This window comes from Prenolepis imparis, unplaced genomic scaffold (genome assembly GCF_030444845.1).
Source record: "Prenolepis imparis isolate NDT839.2.m4 unplaced genomic scaffold, iyPreImpa1.0 SCAF_5, whole genome shotgun sequence".
NCBI lineage: Eukaryota > Metazoa > Arthropoda > Insecta > Hymenoptera > Formicidae > Prenolepis > Prenolepis imparis.
This window is the reverse complement of record NW_028141163.1, coordinates 14,980,722-15,008,158: the sequence shown is the minus strand read 5'-3', so window position 1 is coordinate 15,008,158 and position 27,437 is coordinate 14,980,722. Positions and strand designations below refer to the sequence as shown.

The 27,437-nt window shown below is 36.3% G+C and overlaps 1 protein-coding gene across 12 annotated transcripts in view; it reads left to right on the top strand.

Annotated features, from left to right (window-relative positions):
• Dlg1 (MAGUK family member discs large 1) overlaps positions 1 to 27,437 on the top strand; it is a 250,297-nt gene that overhangs the window by 53,864 nt on the left and 168,996 nt on the right. For 10 of the 12 annotated variants that reach the window (XM_083037711.1, XM_083037713.1, XM_083037710.1 and 7 more), the window contains exons 3-4: positions 6,539 to 6,643; positions 12,833 to 13,000. In XM_083037711.1, the coding sequence (XP_082893837.1) occupies positions 6,539 to 6,643; positions 12,833 to 13,000 (273 nt within the window). Of the gene's footprint in view, positions 1 to 6,538; positions 6,644 to 12,357; positions 12,583 to 12,832; positions 13,001 to 27,437 lie in introns of those variants that run through there. The other 2 variants (XM_083037722.1, XM_083037717.1) reach the window with 2 other exon arrangements.

Genomic DNA, 27,437 nt, shown 5'->3' with positions numbered 1-27,437 from the left:
TAATAAGCTGATTTCTGTGAAAATATATTTTAATCGAGTTTAAACAAACTATATTATTATTTTTTAAATATTCTTTCGCGCTAGTGTTGTTCTAGTATATTATATATTCTCCGTGCGCATGAGAAAATTAACGTGCTTCACAATTTTATCTTCTAGATATACAAAAGAAATATCCGCAATAAAGAGATAAATATGTGAACATATATATAAGTTATATATATACAAATTATTTTGCGAACAATCGAGAAGAAGCGATAAGCTTTCTGAGAAGAACAGTGGTAGACATCTTTCTCTTTGAAAGCTTTCCAATCCGCCTTTTTCGTTCTAGATCGGCAAATATAAACCCTCTCATCTCACACTAACGGTAACGACATGGAATCTTCACGACGATAGAACGCATTGAAATCGAACTTTGTAAGAAACGAGGAACTTCAATCGAGTTCTCTAATGAACGGATTTTCCGTCGAGAATCCCGAAAAGTATTTTAAGTTGAATAATCCCGACGTTGTGAAAACGCTACGTCTGACAAAGATTTGATTACACTGAACTTTCAGACTACTAATTATGAAAAATTATCTCGAGATAAAGCGAACTGTAGAGCGAATTATGAAGATACTTTTCTTGTATATATGTAGCATTGGCATACATAGCATTGGAAAACGAATGGAAAGAATGAAAATATTCTATTATATTTTTATAAACAATTTTTGGCAATAAAAAAAATATTTTAGAGTAAACTTTTTTTCTTTCAAAACGAATGTTTTCATTTCATTAAGCAAAAATTACAAAGTTATAAGAATTTCTCGTTACGGAATTGAATTGATACTGTCTCACACATCTCTTGCTTTCTTTTAATACCATTTATAAGATGTTCATTATTTGAAATACGGCAACGTAGATTACTTTTGCTCACTACGTAGAGAGCGTATGTGTTCGTTATTCTTTCCCAAGTGCAAAAATTGATGAAGCTAGTGGTCGCGCGAATATTTCTCTGAAATAAAAAATTTAAAAAATATCTCGGCGGTAACTGGGCTATTATTTTTGGAGGATGGAATTGGAAAACGCACACTGTATAACTTGAACGATTGCTTTTGTGCGTGCGTTGTAAATATTTGATGTAATTAAAAATACCAGGGAACCTAAATTTTTTTTATTGCGACAACTCTGAATTACGCGACGGAGAAAACTGCGGAAAACTCATTTGCAAAATCAAAGTTGGGATCGCTTTGGCCGAATATATTGGTCGAAAAAAAATGACGTTTTTCTAAAAAGTATTTAACTTTGGAAATTGAATCTAGTTAATATAGCTTTAATGAGAAAGATTTTCAACATTACTAAAACTTGATCAAATTATGCGCAGATACTTTATGAAATGTTGGAAAAGATACACACACTACTCGTTTGCAGTAATATTATTCAGTTTAGGAAATAGAGAATTAATCGATTATCTTTTTTTGAGGGTACACATGTTTGTATTCGCTTTAAAATTAAGCGAGCGATTATCCACGCGCTCGCGGCAATATTGGGAACGATAAGGATTATTGGGAATTTGCGTTATTGATATCCGGGAAGACAAAGCTAGGTCGAAACAACATGTGCTCGTGGTGCTTTCGCCGGAACTGCCAAAAGTTATCGGGTAAAGTTTCCAAGTTATCGAACGCTCTATATATATATATATATATATATATATATATATATATATATATGCGCATGCTTATTGCCTCACAAGGATAGAATACGTGCTTTGGATCTGCAATGCGCAGACCGGAAGTATCTATTTTCCTCCCTCGCGTGAAAACAACCATGATCTTCTGTTGTAGAAGCGAACTGAATTTGAAGGGAGAAGTCTTGCACGATTCACATGGCTTCGCGAATTTTTTGCACATTCGATTGTACGATGTGTATCGATATAATCACGGAATATATCGAAAAGAAAAGTCTTGCAAGGATAAAAATTAATTAATTTCCTCCGTATAGTCTTGACATTTCTACTTATTTCTTCTTAAAATTTTCTTAAATATTATACTATCTTTCGCGTATATTCTTACAAATTGCACCTACGCGCGATCCAAAGTGCAAAATCTCTCTTATCACGTTCTTCCTCGCGTATGATTAGAGGACCTTACGTGCGAGAGATCAATGTAGCATTCGTGTAGAAACTTTGTACGCGTTATGGAATTGCGGAATCGCACCAAGTTTTCGAGAGGGTGTTCCGCACGTCGGCGACGTGAAATCAACGATGGATTATTGGAAACGCGTCCAAGTGTCGCGTTCTCATCGCCGCGTCGCGTCACACCGGTTCTGCAGATGTTTTCGGCGTGGTTGGTATTGGCAAGGGCGAATGGATACCATTGTCGCTTTGCGGTCGAGGCGATCGGGTTCAACAACGAGAGGTGCCAGCAGTTACTACCGTTCCAATCGTGTTGTGAAACCTTGCACAGTATCGAACTATATACTTTTTCGAATTCGTAAATATCGTTTAATCGCACACTCGCGAACTTGATTGTCGCAATACAAATATATTTAATAATATTACTCTCCAATAAATGTATCTATTAGACATGCCAGTTTTGTATACTTTTAAAGTCGATCATATGTATATTATTAGAATTGTTTCAACCACACACACACAGAGTTACTGTCGAGCTGGATATACTGCAAACTCTTTTCTTTAATTAGCAGTGTAATTTTTCACGAATTAAAAAAGGCTGAAAAAATCAGAAAAAACTAGATTTTTATATATTTTTATAATTTTTTGGAGAAAGAGAGAGAGAAGAAGAAGATTATATGTATATAATAAAATTTAAATACATATAATATATAAAGTATGAATTGTGCTTTCATTTTTTATTTTATTTTGATTAATTTAAACTAATCTAAAATTTTGATAGGTTCTCTCCTGCATATCTATGAATTTACATAGTACATATATATTATTAATTCAACATAGAATTATATAATAAAATTAATGAAATAGCTGGTGTATGTGTTTCAATAAAATAAGTTTAAAATTTATTATCAAAGTTTGAACAGTAAACTATTCTATTAATTTTAAAAGGAACCGAGATGATTTTCATGTGCATGCAGAGCGAAACTGCGTAATTATTTTCACAGTCGCGATTTATTATATCCGACCGATTAATAATCCGCGAACTGCGCGAATGAATAAATGAACGAACAAGCCATAGCTAAATCATAATGCAACGCACGCGGCGACGTGAGATCCTTACACACACTCGTAACAACCAATTTTGCTATTTATATTGGTAATTAATTTTTCTGACGATTAATCGTAACTGCTATTACATCGGCGAATCTAATTCTCTACTGCAGACATTAATTGATATCTAAACGGTGTCCCTGATAGGTTCGAAATAAATAACGCTACGCGTATAAACGTGTATGTTGAATTTATCGAGCTATTCTAAATCTTCGTCACGCTGAATTTTATGTTCACGTATCTCGCAAATTCTCTCAACGCCAATATTCGTCACAATACTTGATGCGCAGCATTTTAATTGCATATCATGTGGACGTTTATGTGAAGAGTGTCGGAATAATCCGCACGTAAATGCACCCCGTCAGTTTGCATCAACCGTTGTCACGCAGTTGTCGCCTGGCTATAGCTTTGACATGTCGAGGCCGCCAGTAGTTATGGTCGCGTCATAGTCAGACGTGACATACGTTTGCACCATGGCGGTCTATCGGCCGGTCAAACGCCACCTTACGAGATTCAATACTGGATGTAAATCACGTAAATAGTTGCGCTGCAAATAAACGCTTCCGTGCGCTATAACTGAATGCGAAAATAAATAAATAAATAAATATGCGCGGATATGGGTGTAGATAAATTTTTCAAGAAACATCGATGCGACCATTTCGAAAAAAAAATTTCCAAGCAGTTTTCGGGCCATTCTTTTTTTTCAGGCTTTGAAATGACGTATTAAGTATGACGCATGGGCGCTCTGTTCGGAATTTATTACGTCGAAGTAAACACTGGCGCGAACCCTTGCCGAAATATATATTCGCGTCTGGCCATTATTCGTATATTCTATTCGGCCAAACGGGCTTGGCACTTTTAACGCTAGTTTCCATAACATGCTCAGCGATAATGATCGACGGGTTTCTTATCAAATCGGGGAAAACGCGATACTATTCAGTCATTCAGTCGTGGAATGCACCTCGTCCAAGGATTATTCTCTATTATCTATTGTGTTACATATTGATTACGTCATAAAATCAAAGCGCACAGTAGCCCGCGGGTAATCGAGCACGTTCTCACGCATTATCGTTTACGTACATTATAATTCAGTCGCGAAATTATATGGATATATAACTACGAACATCCACACGCGTTCGCGAATTAATCTCGATAAGTTCCGGGGCCGGTGCCGGTGCCCAGCAACCTATTTTCTCGTTACTCGGCAACAACAAATTAATCCGGTTACGAGGGATCCGGGAAATAATCGCGCGAATCCAAATAGAGAAAAAAAAATTTTATTACAACGCGAAAATGCGCGAGAAAGTATTACGACCGTAAAATCAATTTCACGCTGTAATTTTGATAATTCGTTAAAAAAAGCATAGTGTGCGTAGTTATTTTGTGCAGGATGAAGAACCGTAATATGCTTGGAAGTTGACTTGGATATATCGCGAAATAAAAGAAAAGTAAGATAAAAATATTATGTAAGGACACTAAGGTAAAAGCGTCGTATTATATATGACATTTTGCGAGCACAGAGAGACGTCGTAAGAGCGATGTTACGATGTTTTTTTAAATATTGAAAGATATACGACGGTTATATATGCGGCATTTGATGCATCCGAAGAGAGTGCTTAGATTGCCGGTATCGCACGAGCGTGCGACAGCGAAATAGTATATTCTCGCTCGGCAAAGTAAAACTACTCGCGTTGGGAGAGATGTATACGCCGTGACGTACGAGAATGCACCTGAGAGAAAGAGAAAGAGAGAGAGAGAGAGAGCATAAAATATTAGCACGGGCTACTTTATTTTTCAATTTTATCCGATACGCGCTGCTCTATATTTGAGAGATGGAATATGAGCCGCGTCATTTTCACGTGACGTCCAGCGGGTTTTATTTATATCGCGCGCGCGATGCTCGGACAGGACGTTTATTAATGTCAGGAATTTCACTCGACGATATTCACCTTGTCGAAGTAACGTTGCACAGCTTGTCGATCGGCTTGTCGAATCCAAATACCGAGAGTAAAACTGGCCTTCTATTGTCTTGTTTTTTTTTTGTATTTACACACACAATATGAAACTTTGTTACTCGAAGATAAAATATATCTTACTTTCCAATTACTTTCTTTTATAGATACGGCATCGGTATAACCAGCTTCTAATTAACAATCCATTTAATTATTGATTTAATTACTCCGCGATTAAAAATTCTCGAGATGCTTTTCTAACTTTTAAACTTTTCCTTGCGTCGTTCTCTTCGTCGTTTTAATAATTTTAAGTGCTTCACGTGCTACATTGTTAAAGTAGAATGCAGCGCGTTCGTTATTCCACCCCAAACCGTTATAAATAAAAGATGCCACCGTGGCAAAAACAAAGGAAACAAAAAAAACGTGTGAAGGTGGGATCGTCGTCGGTACGTGTTGGAAAACGTTCCGAAAGAACAAACGAATTTCGAGGAGGGTAGTCGCGATACATGTTTAATAAAGGCGGCGAGAGTACCGTGTGTCGGTGGAGATAAAACGACGCTTGGATGTTAAACACACCTGCGCGCATCGAAAGTTCGCTATGAATAATTCCGTTTGGGAAACTACAACGGTTCGGGTGACAATGTCGAGTCAACCTACTCGAAGCCCGCGTAATTGACCTTGCGCAGCTTACGACTTTATTTCCTCCTCTTTTCACCTGCACTCGCATCCTGACAGCGGAAGCGCACGTACATCCCGTTGCAATCGATTCCGCTCCGAAAGGGTCGACGCTTTAAGAAACCTGATACCCTAGTTATCAAGTATTTACTCTTTGAGCGCAGTCTGCGTCAAAGCTGTGCCACACAACATATGGATCTTCGGAATAATTCACAATATATAAATCTTCTCCCCTTTCCTCTCTTCCCATAATCGTCAATAAAATATAACATACATTTACAAATGCTAAAATGAGAGTAAGAACGTGAGGAAATACGTATTTGTTGAGGAAATGATCTCTCGAACTGTCGAAAAATTGGAGAATAAAGTATTTATGATGATCTATATTATCTTATGCTATTTCGTCTATTAACTTGACGTTTTGAGAATATTAATATGATATATTATTATTGATACATCTAATCGATACGTCACAAAAAGAATTTCGATCCGAATTCGATATCACAGCTGTGTCGAGCAATATTTTCGCGTTACGATCAATTCGCACAGTTACAATTTTTCGAGAATAAGAATACGTTTTCAAACTGGATTGGAATTCGACTGAAGATTCGAAAGGCCATTCGGAAATGCGCGTTTCTCTCGTCGATACGGGACACGAGGGTATGTTTTTCAGATGATGTGATCGTTTCAGGATGGTCCAGCCTCCGTCTTGCCGTTGACCCAGACTCTATCGAACATTTATGGCCACAGATCGGCCAGTCCCGATGTTCCAGGTCCCGATGTAGATGAGATTCAGGTTCGTAAACGTGCAAAATGTAAAAGTAAACTGCGAATCTTTGAAACATGTTTACTTTCGCGACAAATATTGTCACTGCAAACTAAAACCTGTTCCACTAGATTCGTAAAGCATAACATTGTAGCACTATTATAACACAATTAATGAAACAATATGTTTATTGTTAAGTTAATCACATCAGCATCGAGTGTTTTTAACAAGGTTTTTTTCTAAAGCACTGTTTCAGAAAAAATAATTATCGTTATTTAAATTAATAAATAATTGTGTGTGTATATATTATAATTTTTTTGTATCTCAGAATTTATATAAATGTATTGATCTCATTGTCGCAAAGAGTACAGTTCGATAATAAGCTCGTGATGGTAAGCCTGTTTTCTGTAGTTGAATGTACGACGAAGGTTTCTAGCTTACCAGAGCTCGCTTATTCGAGAGAATCGTGGCAGTACGACTTAGAATTTACTCCCAGTCCCAAGTTATTCTTAAGACTGGTCGATAATGCGATTTCCAAGTGCCTAAGAAATAAATCTTTGATCTTTTTTCGCAAGACATTTTCCTTATTATATAAAATATTAATCGACGTAGTCTTTTAATTTTTCAATTACTTTTTTTATTCTCGAGACATACATGATTAAGTTTAGGTTTATCAAGTTGAATTTCACGTAACTAAATAAAATAGAAAAAAAATCGCGTGTTATATAACTAATTTTATTAAACATAAATTTTGAGATACATCTCAGACGAACGTGGTTAATTTTGAGCGTCCAACGGGGGTTTCTAAAACTCTCGTAAGAGTCTTAAACCCGAATAGCTACTGCGAAGCACCTACTGTCGACCCTAATTGTTCGAAAGAGACACGCGGGAGATATTCCTTGTGATCGTGTTTTCTCTAGTTTATATGACGGAAAATGTAACGTGGCGATGTGTAATGTGCGTTTTATCTGCTGCGAGCTGAATTTTGAAATGAAACACAGCAGCGCGCGCGCGTGTATAGTGTTTCATATAAATATTGAAACGTAATATCAACTCGCAATATTACGCGATGCGAGTGTAATACGAAATGGCTATTTGAAAAATTTCTATTTCCGCCACACGTATGCGTAATTTTGCGTTATATTTACAAGTATGCGGCGCGTAACTGAAAAATTCACGGCCGCCGTATTTTTATTCACTTAAATTTATTCGCCCTGTCGTACTTCCTGCCACGCTTGTCCGTTCAAGTAGCACCTGGAGAACATGCGATTTTTACGGGAATAAAAGCATCGATTTAATGCACATATCTATCGTGTCTCGCCATTCCGCGGAAATCGGATGAATAAGCGCAGTACATACGTAAATCTCGATGAATACTCGATGGATTGCGTTTTCAACGGTGCTATCAACAATTTTCAAACTGGCACGAAATTCATTCCATCGGCATTTTTTTTTAATCGGAAACCTTTCTATCAAAATATCAGTATATTCTTATGGACAGTATATCATCAATAAAAATTGTAAGTGCTTACAATTCTATATTTCGACAAAAAATTTGATAATTTTATCAGTTTGTCAGAACAGTTCTACTTGCAGGTACAAAAAATAGCCCCGTTTTTAACGTCATTCATAATTTTTTTTCGACGAAATACGGTGATCAGATTTTTTTTAAAGTTTATCAATTAATTAAGATTGCACAATGTACTTCACACACAATATCTTTCTGTAATTATGACCACTTTTTTAATATGCTACCGTCCTTCTTTTGATGTGCTGCTTACATTAATACAAGCCGCGAAACACTCAAATGCCGCTTTTTGCTGCTTTCAAAAAGCTTAACGCAACACTTAAAGTTTAATGTGGAGAGAGCATTCGTCTGCTTGAGCTTCTCTAACGAAAAGAGATTTATCTCATTTAACTATAAACATAGAAATTAATTCGCTTTACGTCAACGACAGACTGTAATTTTCCGCCATTTTGCCCTTCGTCCTTTCGCCATCATTATTGCGCAAGGCCTCGCCGTACAATTTTTCGCTTCGTTTCAGAACACGATCCGCGCGGTCCTCGATTATCTCCTCACGTTCTTCCTATCAAATCCAAGGTTTCCTGAAGCTGCGGGGCGCCGCAGCATTGTGCCCCGGCATTGTACTCGTAATAGACATCCGATTCGCAAAATGAAACGGCTACGGGAGTTCATAAAAAGACTTGCGCGATAGACGGCTGTGCATGACGGTTAATTAAACTCGCGCCAAGATATTTCGCGTATTGTAACGTTCGCGAGTAAGTCTGAACAATCTCAGCGGAGGATCACTGCTCGATGCGTTGAAAGAAATTAAATAATAAATCATACACACGCTTATAAATGTTGCTTGTAAATATTCGCCAGCCTATTCCTGCTTTTATAATCTATTGTCGCGAAATTGACCGTTGATTGATCGGAGCTATCGTCATTATTCGCCGATTAATCAACGACGTATCAATTTGTAAACTGTACCGAAAATCAGCATGCCAATCATTATTAATGCCGTTTTGTGACCTACACGTTTACAAGCGATTACTCGAACCATGATGATTGGCTCGGAGCGGTTACATTATGATGCATTCCGTTTGACTTTAATAACCTTGTTAACTTCCGAGAATAGAGCGTTTCAACAATTATCGCAATGTTTGTTTGATTCGTCAACGATCAAAACATGCCATCGAATACGAGAAGGAATATCCGTTAACAGAAATTTATTATTGATCACTATTTAACCAGCTTCTGGATTGTTTTTTTCTGCTTTAATTAATTCGTTAGAAATTGCCGATATCATAATATATATATATGCAATTGCATTTTATCTAGAATCAAATAAAAGATATTATTTTTATGGACTTTTATTAAATATGATCTACCACAATTAATTTATATATATATATATATATATATATATATATATATATATATATAATGGATAGCGATTTTATATTTTGGAGATAAAACTCGCTGTACAAAAATATGTAATGGAGCGTAACGGGAGGGCTGTAAATTGTTGTTTGCTCAAAATACGATTCCAAGAAATTGGTCGCTGGTTCTGCTGCATGAAGTTTAATTAAGCGCGAGTTTAATCAGGCCGAATGTGAACTTACGCGCGAGCACAATTTCTCCGGCATCGATCTCGGGTACTATAGTAATGTAATGTCACTGGAGAGACGCTATAGTTACTATTGTCTTTGTGAGAATTACATTTAACATAAGACGGCGACTATTCGACATTTAAACACGTGGCATTAATATAACGCGGTTTGTCGGTAGAGAATACTTCAAAATAAATGGTGCGATTCATTGAATTCATAAATAATGTACGCGGCCATAATTAATCATCTCGAGTTCGCTCAAGTTTGGATCCGGTCAAAGAAACAAGCTCCTCGGAGAATCCTCCTTTAGACTGCCGTCCAATCGCGGAGATGCGCTCAGAATTAGACGGCGACACCTTCGTCGGAGCATCGACACGCTATTGATATCAGTGCCCAGTCGCTTTTACAGCAGTACCGACGCCGACGTACTCTCTACGTTGAAACACAAATTCGACTATTTCAAAAAAAAAAAAAAATACCGAAGCTTGATCGTGATTAAGTGCAATGGTTTATTTATCTCAAAACGAGATACCGTTAATTACAATTATTTCATGTGGTCGCTATTAGAGATTATATTTTTTTTCGAAAAAATAATCGCGAAAAAATTTAAATTTTATTTCGGAAAAGTGTGACAGAAACGAAGTGTATCTAACGAGAAGGCACAATGACATCGATTTGAATATGAATAGGGTGATTTTGTTCATCTCTAAAATTTTTTTATGTTTATAAAACTAAAGGAATTTCTAAAAAATATTTGCGAAAAAAAATGATGTTGACTTGAAAATTTTTCTATTTATATTTATATTAATTTGGCCGGATATTCAATGTAGGGAATTTCCTGAAAAGGGGTCGATCTTGTTAGAACTTACGGCTCTCTCAGAGTAAAGGAAGAAAAGATCTATTAATTGGCGTGATCACGAATAACTGGTCTTGCTTATGAGAGCAATCATGTTTGTCTTGGAAAAGTTACCGCGGAGTGATTCAGTGAGAATATGAGACGAAATAAAAGAAATGAGGAACGATATTTCTAGAACATTGTCGTAAAGAAAAGAACAAAAATAAATCCGTGATATATCCTCTCTCTTATCGTAATAAATTCGAATACTCATAATTTCAAAACTTTCGTCCATTTTTCTTCCGATACTAAAAAAAAATTATGCATCGTGTATAAAATACTTTTTCAATAAAACTGTACAATATTAAAAAACGTGCGATAAATTAAGGTACGATGATGTAACAAATCAAGGGATTTACGAAGGGATGCGTTTTCACGGAACAGAATGTTGATGGAGATTGTTTGCCGAAGCTCCAAGTCTGAACTATTTCGCTCTTGCACGCGTGGTTTCTCCATAAACAATATGCGGTGGTGTTTGGTATTCTTGGAAGTTTGTAAGCGCTTCAATCACTCTGAAATTTTCTTTCGCAATCCGTTCGCACGACCATATGGTGCATCCAAACATATCTATTTTTGCGCGCAAGCTTCCGTCAATAAAAATGCGAATGCACATTTCAGTAAAATGTTTAATATGTGGAATACACGAAATATGTTTTATATTTTGATGTAACAGCTAAAAAATAACATGCGAAATAAAAGATAGTTGGCTCCCAAATTTAAAAAAGTGATTAAAATTTTTTTAAAATTTCTTTTACAAATAAATTACATATATAGATTACATTATTTTTTCGAGAGATTATTTATGCGATGATTAAAGAATGATTTTTGTATAATAATGTTTGTTCAAAGATTGTTTATTAAAGCGTTGTAATGAATGATTGACGCAATTAATACGCTTCATTGAATAGAGAGAACATGAAATATTATTTTCACACTTTCCCTGACTCGCGGCATTAATGCGCATTCGATTACAACGTCATTGCGGCACCTTTATTCACGTTCGCAGAATGCACTCGACAATAATGGCCGATGTTACTATGTTGGAGGAATAAAAGCGCACGCGGTGGAACAAGAGGGAGAGAAATATAGAGACAGTCCGATACTTATGACACGCTTTCAGAGCACGAGAAGCGAGAGAAAAGGGGAATTTGATTCGTGACATATATCCCCGACGTTCCCTTCGCCATTGGTATCGATCTCTCCGATGGGCACGCCCGCGATACTCGATTGAAAGCACTCGTTCGAGCAGCTTCAACAAAAACGGCGAGCAGCTTAAACGAATCATAAAAATTTATCTCGAATCCGGAAATCCGAAAATAAAAGTTTAAATGTTAATGGAAAATTTGTCCTCGCGTTTGAAAAAGTTTAAAATAATGAAATACGAATTAAATATAAGAATTTTCTATATAATGAGAGAATTAAACTCATAAAAATATATATTTAAATATATTTAAATATATATTTTTTATTGAAATAAAATATTTTAATTCTCGCATTTAGTTAAAACGGTTTTCATTTTCATAATAAAACTTCTCGTAATACGTTTTACAATTAACGAGACGCAAATGGCAACTCTAACGGATAATTATATACGTCTCGATTTAATTTTTGTCATTTTTTTCACCGTTATATAGCGCTTCTATTTCGTTTGAAATTTGCGTAACGGCAAATCGAGTGGACTTTGATGGACAGTGTATATTGAAAAATATATATTCGCGAAATATCGCGCGCGGACTGTTTTTACACGATGATAGACTGGGTGTCGATCGTACGTCATTCAAGGCGTCGATTCAGTGATTACATGTTCGCCGTGCCGGTCAAAATACGAAAACGTCGAAGAGCAAGACGGCACACCGATTCAAAATTCGTTTTGCCCGACGATCGCGACGCTAATAACGCGATTTCGCGCTATGATTCCGAGAACAGCGGGAATTCTTGCGAATGCTGCTGGAGTCAAGTAAGTTCCGGGCAAAATTAGTGGCAAAAAGGATGTTTAAATAAATATCGAGAAAATTAATTATGGAAATTTATAAGAAAATATTCTGCGTTTTTATATTATAAGTTAATATCTAATGCTAATGATTTTGAGATATCAATATGTATATATCAGAAATTCAACGCTTTTTTATGATATTTTGGCATAGAATTGTCACGATAATTGATTCAAGATAATGAGAGATGAAATCTTTTTTTTTTCTTTGTTACAGAAAACAAGATACGATAATGTAGGGGTGGAGGAACAGTTGCCACCACCGCCGTCGCCGCCTCAGCTAAAAGAGGCAGCCCAACTGGATGGAGTTCCTAGACCGAATTCGGTCGACCGTATCCTTCATTCTGACAATATCCAGCACATCAGCCATGAGACGCTCAACAAGGTAAGAGTATTAAAATAATTGTTTTTAATGGTTTAATATCATATGTGAAACAGATGTGAATTGTTTGCGAAGAGGTAGAAATCGCGCGAATTTTTGTTTAATATAAATCACATTTAAAATGTCGCAAGAGAGAGAGAGAGAGAGAGAGAGAGAGAAAATTACATCTTTGTGTGTAACTTGAGCATTTAAATTTGTTGCTTGATTCGAAAATCCTATGCAATCAAAATATGGGTGTGGAAGGGAAAGGGGTTGAAGTAACACAGATCAAAGGCACATTCTCGCTGAAGGGCAATGCCTGACGCATGCGTATACGAGCTCGAAATATTCGCCACCTACGGTTTCACCCCCGAAGATACTCGCCTCTACCACGAAATCGATAGATGCGGCTTCCATGCGACTGGTAACGGTTGGAGAACAGATCTTCCACGTTACCGAGTGCTGTAATTCCCGACAAACGTTAAGACCTTATGTATTGCTGATGCACAAACGTACAGACAATCTAACGTTCACACTTGGTGCGTGTAATATCAGCGTTACGCATATCAATTAAAAATTATCATCCAAATAATCATAAATTCTGGTAGTCTAAATTCTATCGTAATGAACTTTGAAGAATAGCGGGGAAATTTTGATTTGTTGAGTCTGTATACTTTTTCTTCTTATTTAAAATTCAATTGTGATCGCGCCATAGTAGTTTCGATATTCAAATTTTAATTGGGGCACGCTATCTCGGAATAACTTGCTGCACCCTTCATCAGAGGGCAGGGTTACCGCCTCGGAATTCTCGGAAAAACCGCATGATCCCGCTAGCATCTACCACGTGGTGAGATCGACGTCTGCATTACCCTAGCCCCGTTGACTGGCCGCAACACGTGGACAAAACAGTTCGGCCGCGACTTTGCAGCTCGTCGGCCCCGAGAGCCGGCCACGCAACGCAACGCGACACGACTCGGTGGTGGTCCCGATGGTGCGGTGCGTGATCTCGGTCGCGAAACAGGACTGCGCGACCGCAGGGTCGTTATGACGAAGAGGTACAGGACAGAGAGTCCTGAGGGTGTTTCCTCGCGTCGAACTCGACGTCCTTGGATATACGGGTGTGAAAAACCAAAAGGCGTTTATTGATCGCGCTTCTCGGAGGTGTAATGTTTTTCTATCGCTGACCGATCGATAACGGGACCGATGTGCCGCGAAACATTCGCGACCGCGTATGTATGATCGGCACGAATTGTGAAGTGCGTATTCAAATTACACCGTGCGTTTTCCGACCTTTAATTACGCCGACATTTGACCAGCTGTCGAGAGCGCGAATACATCGAGTTTACGCAAACGCGTACAGTTATAATAGTTTTAGTCGTGTATAAATAATTTGGGAATTAAGTTAATTAATTCAACGTACGGGCAAGCTTTATCGCATCGCCGCTATTTTGACCAGATAGATAATTACATGGTTTTAATTGCGGAAAAATACGCGTGAATTTATATGAATTAATGCCCCTATCACTTCCAAAAATTAGTCTACGAGAATGGATCTTGATAACATTCATATTTCATTAATAATTCGTTATTGTTTTATATTATATTTAAAATGTTTTATTCCAAATTATCTGTTAACATTGAGAGAGAGAGAGAATGTATCGAAAATATCATAGATTTTCAATCTATGGTCAATTCTAAAATCAGTAAGATTAAGTATAAATTACTGTCCTGAAACTTTGAAACTAAAACTTTACCGAAACTTTAAAATTCCCTGTAGGTATTCTGCATTCATCGCGCGAATCGACCGACGTGTAACGAATTTTAATGTATTTTTCCGTCGTTTCTCCGACAGAACGAGCAGAATTGTTAAAATATCAATTGTGACAATGTAAATTCTCGATCGTGCGATAATTTAACGAATGTATCTGCGTCGGAAAATACAAGTCATTTGCACAAGATTAATCGGTGATTTATCAGCGATTTGTCACAGTCACAAATTAAAGTTGCAAGACTTTCATCGCTCTCTCGTGAATGGCGATCGTTAAAAAAGGTGCATTTTGCGAAAGTGGTTGCAATCGTCTTTTTAGCGCATTCGCGTAACATTGAGTGAGGTTTTGGGGATAAGAAGAGTGTAACGATAAACTAGATACACGTGCTACAAGTGGTCGATGTATTGTTATTCCTATTTCGTATCGAATAATTTTATATCTCGTATTGAGAATTCAGTTATTTGATTGGGACATCTTTAAAGCCTATTTTCATCATTCTTACAGCTATTTCCCGCTGTTAAAAATGCAAATTTTTTCACGTAAACGTATATTTTTTCACGTATATTTACGAAAAATGTATGTTTATTGAGTGCATCAATTTCTTTAATTATTTACTTAAACAGTAATAATTTTGCGAAAAATATGTATATTTTTGCAAATTTCAATATTAGCAAAAGTTTGTTGTAATTAAATTGCTAAGCGCATTAGTATTTTTTTAATGCTATGTAGTCAATCAATGAAACTTCTTCGTACTATACCGAAAGTTCAGGAGCAGTCAGATAATTTCTTGCGAGAGCATGAACGTTGCAAGTGCTCGCTAAAGACCAAGTTTCAGCTACTTAAGGCGAGAAACACCGGTTATAACGAAGGTAACTACAAACTCATCGCGCGCCAGGAAGGGTCGTTTCAACGTTATACATAATTTATGTCGCGCAATAAATTACCATTCCCATCATCTTCAATCTAACACGATGCTACGCGAACGACGCGATAATATTATTATTTTCTTCCAACAAAGTAAATGACGAAACACGAATGTGTTTTCCGTGCCATTTTCTTTTCACTATCTCTTCTACGCGAGTTCGCCTTTTCCTTTCTGGCTTCCATTGTCGTAATTTATGCGTTTTTTACGGAAACTTCTCTTTTATTGTGACATTTACCGAATCTAGGTCAAGTAAGGGAACATTCTAGATCGAATTTCTACAAAGTCGCAGGCACATCGTGACTTCTTATGCACAAAATAATTTTATTGCAAAACAGTTTATATTCGTAAATTTTATATCGATATAAGAAATAAAAAAAGATATTAAGAAAAATTTTTTAAGGAAATAATTTTTTGCGTTTAATAAATTACGTTTAATAATTTTTTGTGAAGAAAATTATCGTTAATGAGGTATTCCCCAATGCTAGCTTTGAATTTTCTCTGCACATAAAGTGTCATTATGAGATACGAGGATACGTTGAATCTGAACGCGAAAGCACGAGTTCACCGAAATCGCAAGCTTTCATTAAAATCTTACAAAAAATGATCCAGATACGATAAAAAGTGTAAAATGAGAGATTGAAGTAAGAAAGATTAAGGTAGATGAGGGTCAAACACACTTCTTCTCTACGTATGATTCCGTCGGATAGTCATCGTTCTTCGCATGACCTAGATCGACCTAGATACTACCTACGATGTTGCCCATTTTCTCTCTTGAGCGTTTCTTGGCTCAGCAAAACGTTCGACAATAAACCTCGCTTTTCTCAAGGCGCGAGACCCGATTTTTAAATCGTCGAAACAACGCGAAGAATTTTCGATATCTTTTAAGCTTGTGAAAAAGACAGGAGAGAAAAGTTCTTTCAAGAAAAGCCGTTGTAAATGTATAACAATGTAATTTAATGCATTTAAGAATTTCGTGGAATTATTTGAAATGTCCAAGACATTTATTTTAGATACAAGAAAACGTTGCAAGATTTGCGAGTAAGTCGTTATTGACGTATAATTATAAAATAAAAATTTCTATTATGAGTATTGATAATGAATCATCAATTAATTATTCTTTCCAATTCATATTATAAAAGAAATCCTGAATTACTCGCGTAGTACAGGCTACATAATGCAGTTTGTCAGTTAATATATCTCGGATTCACATTAGATTATTAATTTATATAGTATAAAATTATTTTCTATATTCAACATGTTATTATTAAAACCTTTTTATAACATCATCTTAGTTAATATTTCAAAATAATATATAAAGCTAATAATTTTCATTAAATAGTACATACAATATATGTAAAAAATGAAATTGGATTAAGATGAAAGACAAGTACAAAATTACTATAGAAAGTTCAATGTTAATCTTTTTTTTAACTTGGTACACATAAAAGAACGTTGTTGAGTATGTTTAACTTTTTTATGTAGTTATGTGTATTATGTAATATTGCGCGAAACTGATCGTTAATGTGCATGCATGTTAAACAGCAAGTAAAGTCGCAGAAATTATAGTGTAATGAACTTTTTGCATGTATTATGTCGAGTTCTACGTGAAATTTACTTTAAGCACTCGGATATAACTAAACTGGAGTATATTATGCGTCTCGCAAATTACCGCTGCGAAGCGATTTAGATAATTATTTAACAATCATGCGCGTTTTTTATCGTGCGCGTTCGTAATTTTCGCGCAAGTATGCAAAATTCACGATTTTGTTCATAATTTTGTTCGCCTTGACATTTAACTTTATCGACCGGATTATACTCTAGATTAAATGTTAAACGAAAAATCTCTCTTGCATCCGGGGATTTTGCATTATTTATCATTGACTATGAATGCTCGAAATCATCCGATTAGTATGGATGCAATTAAAATTGCTTCGCACGGAAAATCGGGAAACTTGCGTAAACTCCCGGCAGAGGATAAATTACAGGCTGAATGCAAATTGCAAATCAACCTACAATCATTCGGCAAATAGTGATTCGAGCGAATAGGCCGCATGACAAAATTAAATAACGACTGCGTTATCGCTACGCGTGTTTAATTTGCGCGATACGTGTTCCGATCAACTTAACGTGTCGTGTTACTACTAATCTAATCGCGATTAACCCCTCGTGACCAACTGCGCAGATTGAACTAGCTATGAGTAAGAGTCGCGATATGATGCGATATTGCACTCGATACAATTATGTTACCTACAAATAGGATTCTTACAAGGTCTTTAATGACAGTTGTATAGTGCTGTTATATTTGCACATTAGACATCAGTTTTTAAACGCGAATCAGCAGAAACCAGAAATGCAAAATATACGAATTTCAACAGAATTTACATGTATATTTGCGCATCAGAGCAAAATTAGATTACTGTAAATTGTAGAGAGTACGGGAGAAAAAGTACGACGCGCGCGATTTTCTACTTTGAATATATTTATCGAAGCGTATTCTCGTGATACGAGCAAATCAATCGAGAGATTTCGTGAGACTGCAGACTCGGGTTAGTCGCGCGAATATGCGTGCCTCGAGAAACGAAGACGGGAACAGCTGCTCGATATCGCGCGACACGAAAGCTGGAGCACAGCGCGCTTAACGACTTCGTGACTCGCGAGTGATTCTGGCGTGACTTGCGTCTGACTCAACTACTTCTTATACCACCCTTTCTCAAGACCTTTCCTCGATTATTCATCCGCCGTATTATTCGCGTACTTTGTTATAAACGCAGAAACAGTATATCGATTCTAATCATCCTTCAACGTTATTATCGTCTTAATATCATTTTTCCTTATGCACTTTTTATGAATAAAATAATAAAATATAAAAAAAGAAATATACATACATTAATAATAAAATGTCTGTTACAAAAAAAAAGTAAAATTATTTTTTTATATTAAAATGTCACACACACATACAAGATTAAACGCGCAAAACGTTATTGGAATTATACGTTAAGTGTTATATTTCTATGTACTTTTCTCGCTGCGATTCAGTTATATATTATTCGAGGTGTGGATCTTTCAAGCATAAATAAAATTGACGTCTTTCATTAAAAGATATGTGATAGAAAAGCATAATTGTAAATTGTATTCTTGTCAATGTGCCTCGGGTAAAGAGTCTTTCTTTTTATTTACCGTAAACATTCGACGGGCGTTCAAGTGATATTCTTCGCAGATTAAAATGAAAGAATAAATGTATGAACATGCATGAATATAAACATCTCGCTGGATGCTGCATCAGCACGGAAAATTCTCCATTCAGTAATAGCGACGATCCGCTAGTGATCGATGTCCCCATTGAGAGTGACTTCTCTTTATATACGGAAAATATCGCATAAAACGGCGCATTCTGGCAGCCGACTGTCAAATGGCACGCAATACAATGGCCGCATTGTTGTTTGCACCACACAGCTTTTAATTAAAAGCTTCCGCAATGATTTCTCTCTCTTCTCCTCTCGTTTTTATTCTTTTTTTTTTGTTTGTTTATTTACCCAGAGTGCTCTTGCACTGGAAGCATCACGCCGGCGGATGATATCGATTTTGGACGACCGCGAGCGCCGAGTGCTTTCCTCCGAATTGCCTTCGACTCTGTATTTTTCAACGTAAACATTTCTAAACGTTTATCAGAAACCGTTCGTAATTCGTTTACCGGAAACAATGAAGTTTCCACCCGTTGTCTTGGGGACGACATATGCCGCGCAAAATCTCGCAAACTCGTTGCCAAGTTGACCGCTTAATCGGATCTTTTCCTATAACTGTTTGCCCCACATAACACAAAGATCTAAGATTTAAAAAAAGGAAGAACTAGGATAAAAATGAGAAATATTGCAAAACAAAATTTTGTTTTGTAAGATTTCTCTGTTCGATGATTATATTATTTTTCGAACGTAATTATGTTATATAGAATCACATTCTGTAAATTTTATTAAAACGCATTTCTTGTGCCACCGAATCAATATTTCTAGTTAAAAATTTGAGATAAAGTTTTCTTTCGAACCTCGTTATATTAGAATCTCTTTTCTTGTAATGAGAGACACTTTGTGCATCGCGACGGCTTTAGCTCTCGAAAGTAATATTTGTCTACGACTCCGCGCCAGACTCGAGCCGCTTCAAAGTAATCATCAACATCGCGATGAAACACCAGCCAGCGGCGCTCGCTATGATAACAATGCACTTGTCAGCATTCCGTAGCGAGCCGTCGTTTCAATGAGGCCGGGATCCCCGAAAGGGGATTCCGGCGGGATTGTTTCGGGGTTGGATGCGGTCTTTCGAGAGTGGATGCAGTTTTCGCGAGGTGGCGGTGCGGTTTGCTCCGCCGTACGGTCGCCTCACTGACACGAATGCATATGTACAGGTTCCCGATATGTATATGACCTGTACACACAGATAGGCGGGTAGATAGATATATAGGTACCTCGCGACACGACCGAGAGAGAAACAGAGAACGAGGACCACCCACATGCACGTGGGAAACGCACCCACACACGGCGCGATCAACGATGTGTGCTCGCTAGTATTCCAAGTGCGCTCAGTGACGTAGGTCAGTGCTCGCGACTACGGTGCTACGGCCCGCAAGCTCTCCCCCAGATTAAAGCTCGGCGCTTTCCGCTGGGAAAGCGAGAAGGAGCGTCGCCGTTATCTCTATATGCAGCATCCGGTCATGCAGAGGCGCGTACGTAAGATGCTCTCGCGCGAGAGCGCGGCTGTTCATTATGAGGTATTTAAAGAGTGTGTTGCCGTAATGTGCACATGTGTTATTATAGCCGTGCTTGCAAGTGCACAATGTGTATTCGTTCTCTCGCGTCGCGTCAGACAGGGCAAAACGCATGTCGAAGAGATGACTCTCTCCTTACTCGGTAATTATTCCACGTTGTTCGTCGCGATCGTACTCTGTCTCTGATAAATTGTGACGGAATTAATTTTGGGATAAATCCGTGCATATGTGTGTGTGTATGTGTGTTACCCGTTGCTCACTTAGCACTCCTTTCCCTTTTGTGTATACATATATGCGATGAGAATAAGTTGTCTATCTCTGTTGTGAAACAAAACTCGAATTTTCTCTTTGAGAGTTTATTAACTTTTGTTAATCTCGAGGACTAATAGAGTTATAATGATCATAATTTTTTAATATATTTATTATTAATGTTGGAGAATAAATTTTGAATTGTTTATAGATAAAAAAATATATACACACCAACATTATATATACTCGATATTTTATATATATATCGAAAAAAAAAGAATGTTTATAATTCAAATTTATCAATGCAATTTAATTGCATGCATTAAGAAATTATATTAAGAAATAGTTTTCATATTTCATTGAGACTACGAGATTTAAATACATCAGCAAACATTAATTTACTTCTATTCGAATAAGCTTGATTATGCAGGAATTTAAAACTTAGCTACCCGAAAGGAATTTGAAGAGAATTTGAAATTTTCGTGTTAAATTTGTAAAACAATGTAGCACAGACAGCTATTAGTGTCATTAAATTAATGTGCGCCACACACATTGGCTTTGATTACTATCAAAATATTTGGCGAATCGATCTCTCGCGATATCGTCGGGTCATCGATAATATCGTCGCGTAAAATGTCACCGCGAATGCATCCAATGCAGACTATGTGAGAAATGCAGGATGTGCGCTCGGGCAAACGTGTCAAGACTGCGTAATGAGGCTTGATCCGCGTTCAACACAAGTGACAAAGTACGGTCAGTGATGCAGGTCAGCGTATGCAGCGACGGCCTGAAAACTGCACTTTTTAAAGCCCGCGTCGCGAATCCGTCGCAATAGCCCCAATTCCGGTTTACTCCGTCGCAAATTAATATCACGAAATTAATTGCAATAACTTGACATTTCCAACGAAATGCTTCCGAAAGGCGTTAATTTCATAACGAAGTATAAGCCCGGTGTAAGCGCAAAGTACTTAATCTTTTTTTTTTCTTCTTCGACTCGTGTCTTTCAATTTGGTTAATGCAACTTTCTAAGACGAAGCATTTATTTAGTCCAACTTTATTTGATCCTACTTTGCGTTACTTTTCCCAACGGATGGCATCATTTCCGAGCCAGGCAACGAAATAAATTTATTCGCGTAGTAGGGTCAGATGAAATTGTAGTTTGTACAACAGGATTCAATTAAAGTCACATGTAATTCATCGCGTACATATTCGCGCGATATATGCAAATAACATTGCGAAATTCCGCAATAAGGTTGAATAGATAAACAGGAATTGTATACATATATAATGAACTTCGGGAAATGTGCGACATTATCGTCGGCCTTGGCGACATCGTATTTCGTCGTTGCAATTTATCGGACAACGAGCACGCGGTATTTATCGACACGCTGTTCTCGCAGAGACGCTAAAGCGCGATTTCCTGCGAACGCAGGTGTTTTCCTCTACGCAGATCGCAAATCATACGTCATATACGTACGTGCACACGTGCGCGACGGATGTGCATCGCGCGAGATGACTCGCGCGTTTACTCTTCGCGCCGTGGCTTATTGAATCGCAATTTTTGTACCGCCTGTAACAGAATAGTGCGACGATAAATCATTCGCCGCTAAGAAACCTGTCGCCGATCTTTCTTCGAGAACAGCTGGCGTTCGCGAGAGGCGCAGATCGGAATTAGATACGTCATGTTTTGATTGCAACGTAAATTGCAATAATGGTCAAAAAATACATATTTTTTTATTTTATTAAAAAAATTGTTATAATTAATTTTGAATCGGAATTTAGGAATATATTTATTTATCTGTAATTTTAACATTTATTTAAAGTAATCCCCATCACACTTTCAATATATATAATAAATATATTTATATTCCTTTTATTTCCGTAAATATATCCTTTTCATGTCGTTCAATTAAATTAAAAAAAACAAACAGCATTGTAGACCATTTAAGGAGATACCGATGTGGTGAGCTAGTGCAAATTTAACTCGTGCCTGTGCAAGGCTTCGTGGCATCCATCAAGAATATCTGATTGAATAATTCAAATCGTTTATCGATCCCGTGGCGGATACACCGAAGGGAAACGATCGTCCTCATAACTCTTCCTAGAGAACTCTCAAAGTAACAGTATAATCACACGCAAGAGCGTACCGATTTTAAGTTCGAAACTAACGGGAAGAATTTTTTGCCAAGTTCATAATGTTTACAAACTTTGTAAATGCACCGTCATGTATTATCGCGACTATAAGTTGCCAATCAGACTCGGTAGTCTTTCCCGGTGGTCGTTCGAGCTAATGCGTGGTATCGACCGACCTCCATATTTCACAAGAGTAAGCTACAAATCTGCGATTTCGATGTGCGAGTGTTCACTTATCAACTACTCTGGATAATGACGCACCTATAGATGATCTTGGCATTTAATGTTTGAATTATTGTACTAATTATTTATTCGTTACATGCTTCATAAGAGCAAATAGTTTCGTTGCAACGAAATGTCAAATTCCTATTGTGAGTCATCAAACAATTAATAATTAACCGCATTTAAAAGTACAGAAAGAAAGAAATAGAAAGAGATTATTTTTATACAAAGATATTTTTTATAAAATACTTTTATACAATTTTAATAAACACTGAATTATCTTTAGTGCAAATGGAATTGACTGTTTCTAATTTAGAAAGAAAAAATGGTATGTTAAAAGTCAAATAGATCAATCTATATCCTGATGCTACTGAATTAGATAGTCAATATTAGATACGAGATAAATATTTAATTTATCGAGGAGAATCAAAAGAAAAGTTCAAAAAATCCAATTAATTTTAAAAACATTTCAAGCAAGGTAAATTTTAATAAACAAAACATGTTTATATTAAAACTTTGTCTTAAATAACCGCGAGCGATTTTATCATTTTTCCTTTGAATTGTGCAATGTATGGCGGTTTGTCCGCAAAGGTAGATCGTTTACCGCGTTTTATATGACTTCAAAGTGCAGAGAAAATGCACGATAATTAAAGTCACATAATACGTTTTCACGCTGCGAAAAACTCGCTCCTTATAATTATAAATACGCGCGAAAACTTCGTAATCACCTTATAAATTTTCTTTTTATGATCATTTCTCATCATGTGCTAGATAAAAAAATATCTTGCGAATATATTTTCGCAGTAAATTTCTTTTTTATAATAATAAAGTACAAAATTTAGAAATATCACATTAGTCCCTAATGTATTATGTGGCATTTAACAAATTATTTTTGTTAAATGATTAGAGAGAGGGAGAGGAAGAGACATATTTTCACGAGTTAGAGCCATCATTTAAAAAAAAGTTATATGGAGAATAATCTTTAATTTATTATGACACTGTCCAATTACCATTATATAAATGGTCAAGTCTATAATCATGTTCCGTTTATATTCAAATCGATTTTATGTGCATATATATATAGAAAGGCGGTCAGTAACAATTGCACATAACATTTATTGTATTTAAAGTCAGTAATAATCGGTATAATGAATATTGAAGCGAGATTTTAAACGCGATAAATCAACGTGTGAATTAAGTCAAATTCTCGTCTGCTCTTCTTATTATTTCTCTTTATGACAATAATGCTAACTCACGCATTAACACCAAACACCAATTAGCGCCTCGATTCGAAATGACAGAAAGTGCGCGCTTTCTCTTTTTGATTATGTGCGACAAAGATATTTTATTTATGTTATCTAATTATAATTAATTTTTGAATAGAATCAATTTCTATGTTGCATGAAAATTATATAAAACAAATGAAGAGGATAAATCTAATATTATTAATGAAACAATGAGTTGTCAATAGACTTTATAAATTGATAGATTTCATTAATTTGATTAAAACGCGCATTTCGCGTTATTGATTTTTCGAAGCAGTTCTTTATTTTTCGCGAAGAAATAGATAAATGACCGGAAACAAACGTGTATATAATAAATATTTTTCAACTACCGAAATTTACGTAAACTATTCCAATATTCATATGCTGCTATTGGTGTCAGAAGTTACATCGCGTTTACGGCTGAGTAATTAAAACAACCGCGCCGATTAGTTCTCCGTCTGCGGCAGACACGCGCAATTCATTCACGTTTGGGGAAACATCGATTAGTTACACGCGCCTGGAGTAACGGAGAAACTTTCGTTTGCAATCAATTTGTCACTCTTCGCGCGTTTACGCGAACGAAATATATGTTCCCGAGAAGTATAAAACAAACTAGTCAACACACGCGTAAAGGCACTGAGAAAATTTTTAGAATTTATCCTGAAAATCATTGCAATCGTGGGATAATATAGTATGGAAAGAATTTTATGAGAATTTCTCTGATTAATATTTATCACAATAAAAATAATAATATTTATCACAATAAAATACAAAACATGTTTGATTAATTTTACTATGCAGTTAATGTAGTTAACTAAACTGCATAGTAAAATTAATCGAACATATTTTATATTTTATTGTAATAGATATTATTTTTATTGTAATAAATATTAATCAGAGAAATTCTCATAAAATTCTTTCCATACCATATTGTAATCCCACGATTACAATGATTTTCAGAGTAAATTCTAAGAGAAAATTCTCTCTGTGTGTAATATTCACATTTTAATGAAAACAAAACAATATATATTTTTCATTAAACTTTTTAGGTACGAATAAGAGATAAAGTGATCCAAATATTGGATCTCGTGCATTTTTAAACGTTAACAAACATCGCATTTTTATTTTTAAGAAAACGTTGCATTATTAGAAGTTCTCTCTCTTATAATAAATAATTATTTTCTTTCGATAAATATCTTTGGATCGATTTTTGAACATAAAATCGATAAAATTAAAATATCCACAATAAACTCATCATTCTCTAGTATTTTCAGTCGAATATCTCTCACAATGCATCTAATTCGCAATTGTTTATGAGACATATTGAGTATATAAAATATGAATAGAAATCATGAAAAAGAGATACATTCAGTTAACTCACCGAAGCGTGTTGAAAAACGAAGTCGAAGTCGTTAGGTTGATATTTATCGACATCGGTAACTCAATTGCATTTTCGTCAGATCCACGTCCAGACCAAATATATCTTAAAGCGTGCATTGTCGTCCTTCCTTTTTATTCGCGCGAAACTTGATTTCGTCTCATTGTCCTGTAATACAGAGTACACGTTATGCAATTAATTATTTTCGTTGATGTTCACTTCTATATTTTATTCCAAAATCTTAAATTATTTGAGCACACTTGTACATATGTATGTATGTGAATATGTGTGTGTCTGTGTGTAATTCGCACGCGATATAAATATGATAAAATATATTAAATATTGCTACAAAGAAAAAAATCGATCTCTGTCTTAATTAAAGAAATTCGTACAATTTTTATTTATTCGGTTAATTATTTCGTCAAACTTTAAGGGCACAATTAAATTAGGTTATGAAGTTGTAATGATGAATCTCTCTTCTCTCTCTCTCTCTCTCTCTCTCTCTCTCTCTCTCTCTCTCTCTCTCTCTCTCTCTCTCTCTCTCTCTCTCTCTCTCTCTCTCTCTCGCGTTGTAATTTACGAAGAAACAAGAAATATCTGCGCAACAAATTACGGCGAGTAATTTACAAGTATAAACTTCTAACTGGAACAACTCAGAAAATAGCAAGCAATTAGTGGCAATATGCTAAAGAGAAAACTGATGTGCAACTGACCGAAATCCAAATGGACAGCTGTTGAAATATTGCGATACGAGTAAAACGGTTAGGCAATTATTCATGCAGCAAAATAGATAACGAAAAACAGGGAGAAACATAATATTTCAAGTCGTAAGAAATATGCAGTTTCTTCGTCAAACGAGTAAAACAATCTGAATATGAAATTAAATGTTTACCTTACGAAAAACCAAGGAGAACATTTATATTTGAAAAATGTACGCTCTCGCATCTTGCAGCAGTCATACACTATCGATTTACTAGAACGGTACTGCAGTTCATGTACGGCGTCCTTCTGTGTCGACTAGTGCATTAGTGAACACCGCTTGCCGTCAGATGTCGCTTTCTGTGTCGTTTGAGATGCGATTTTCAAATAGACACATTCTTTGTCATATTATTCACGTAGTTGGAATATAATTATATTCGTAATTGTTTCTAATATTTTTCCACAAAGTTATTAATAATTGTCATAGGAAAGTGTTTCAAAGACACGACTGCAACGTAAAGTGCTCTTTCATTACTAGGTTCGATAAAAACTATTTGTTGTAAAGGTTGGTAACACAATCTAGTAAAAACTATTTGTTATGTAAGCGTTGGTAACTGAGTAGTCGAGTGAAGGCTATTTGTCGACTAAGGGTTGGCAGCACTGAAAACGTTTGAAAGTAACGGCGTTGCGAAAGCACTGAACGAGAAACGCGTTAAAAAACGATCACTGCCAGTGATTCACGGTCTTTTAATTACGCGGCCGGCGTTGTATCGCGAAGATAACGAAAATACGAGTTGGCGCGAAACGCGGGAAACGTTGTGTGTCGTCGCGGAAACAGCAATTAGACAACTTTCGAGTATTATTCGGTTCGCGCAATTCGTCGAGTGATTCGGTTCGCGTGGTTCGTCGAGTGATTCGGTTCGCGCCGGTTCGCAGTGAAAACAATCGCAGAGTGTCGACAATCCGTGTGAGAAAACGTTCTCGAATATGCCCCCGACTACGCCGACAGATCCAGCCATGTGCTCGCTTTGTCCGCGTTCGAAGAAAGCCCATCATCCGAAAAAG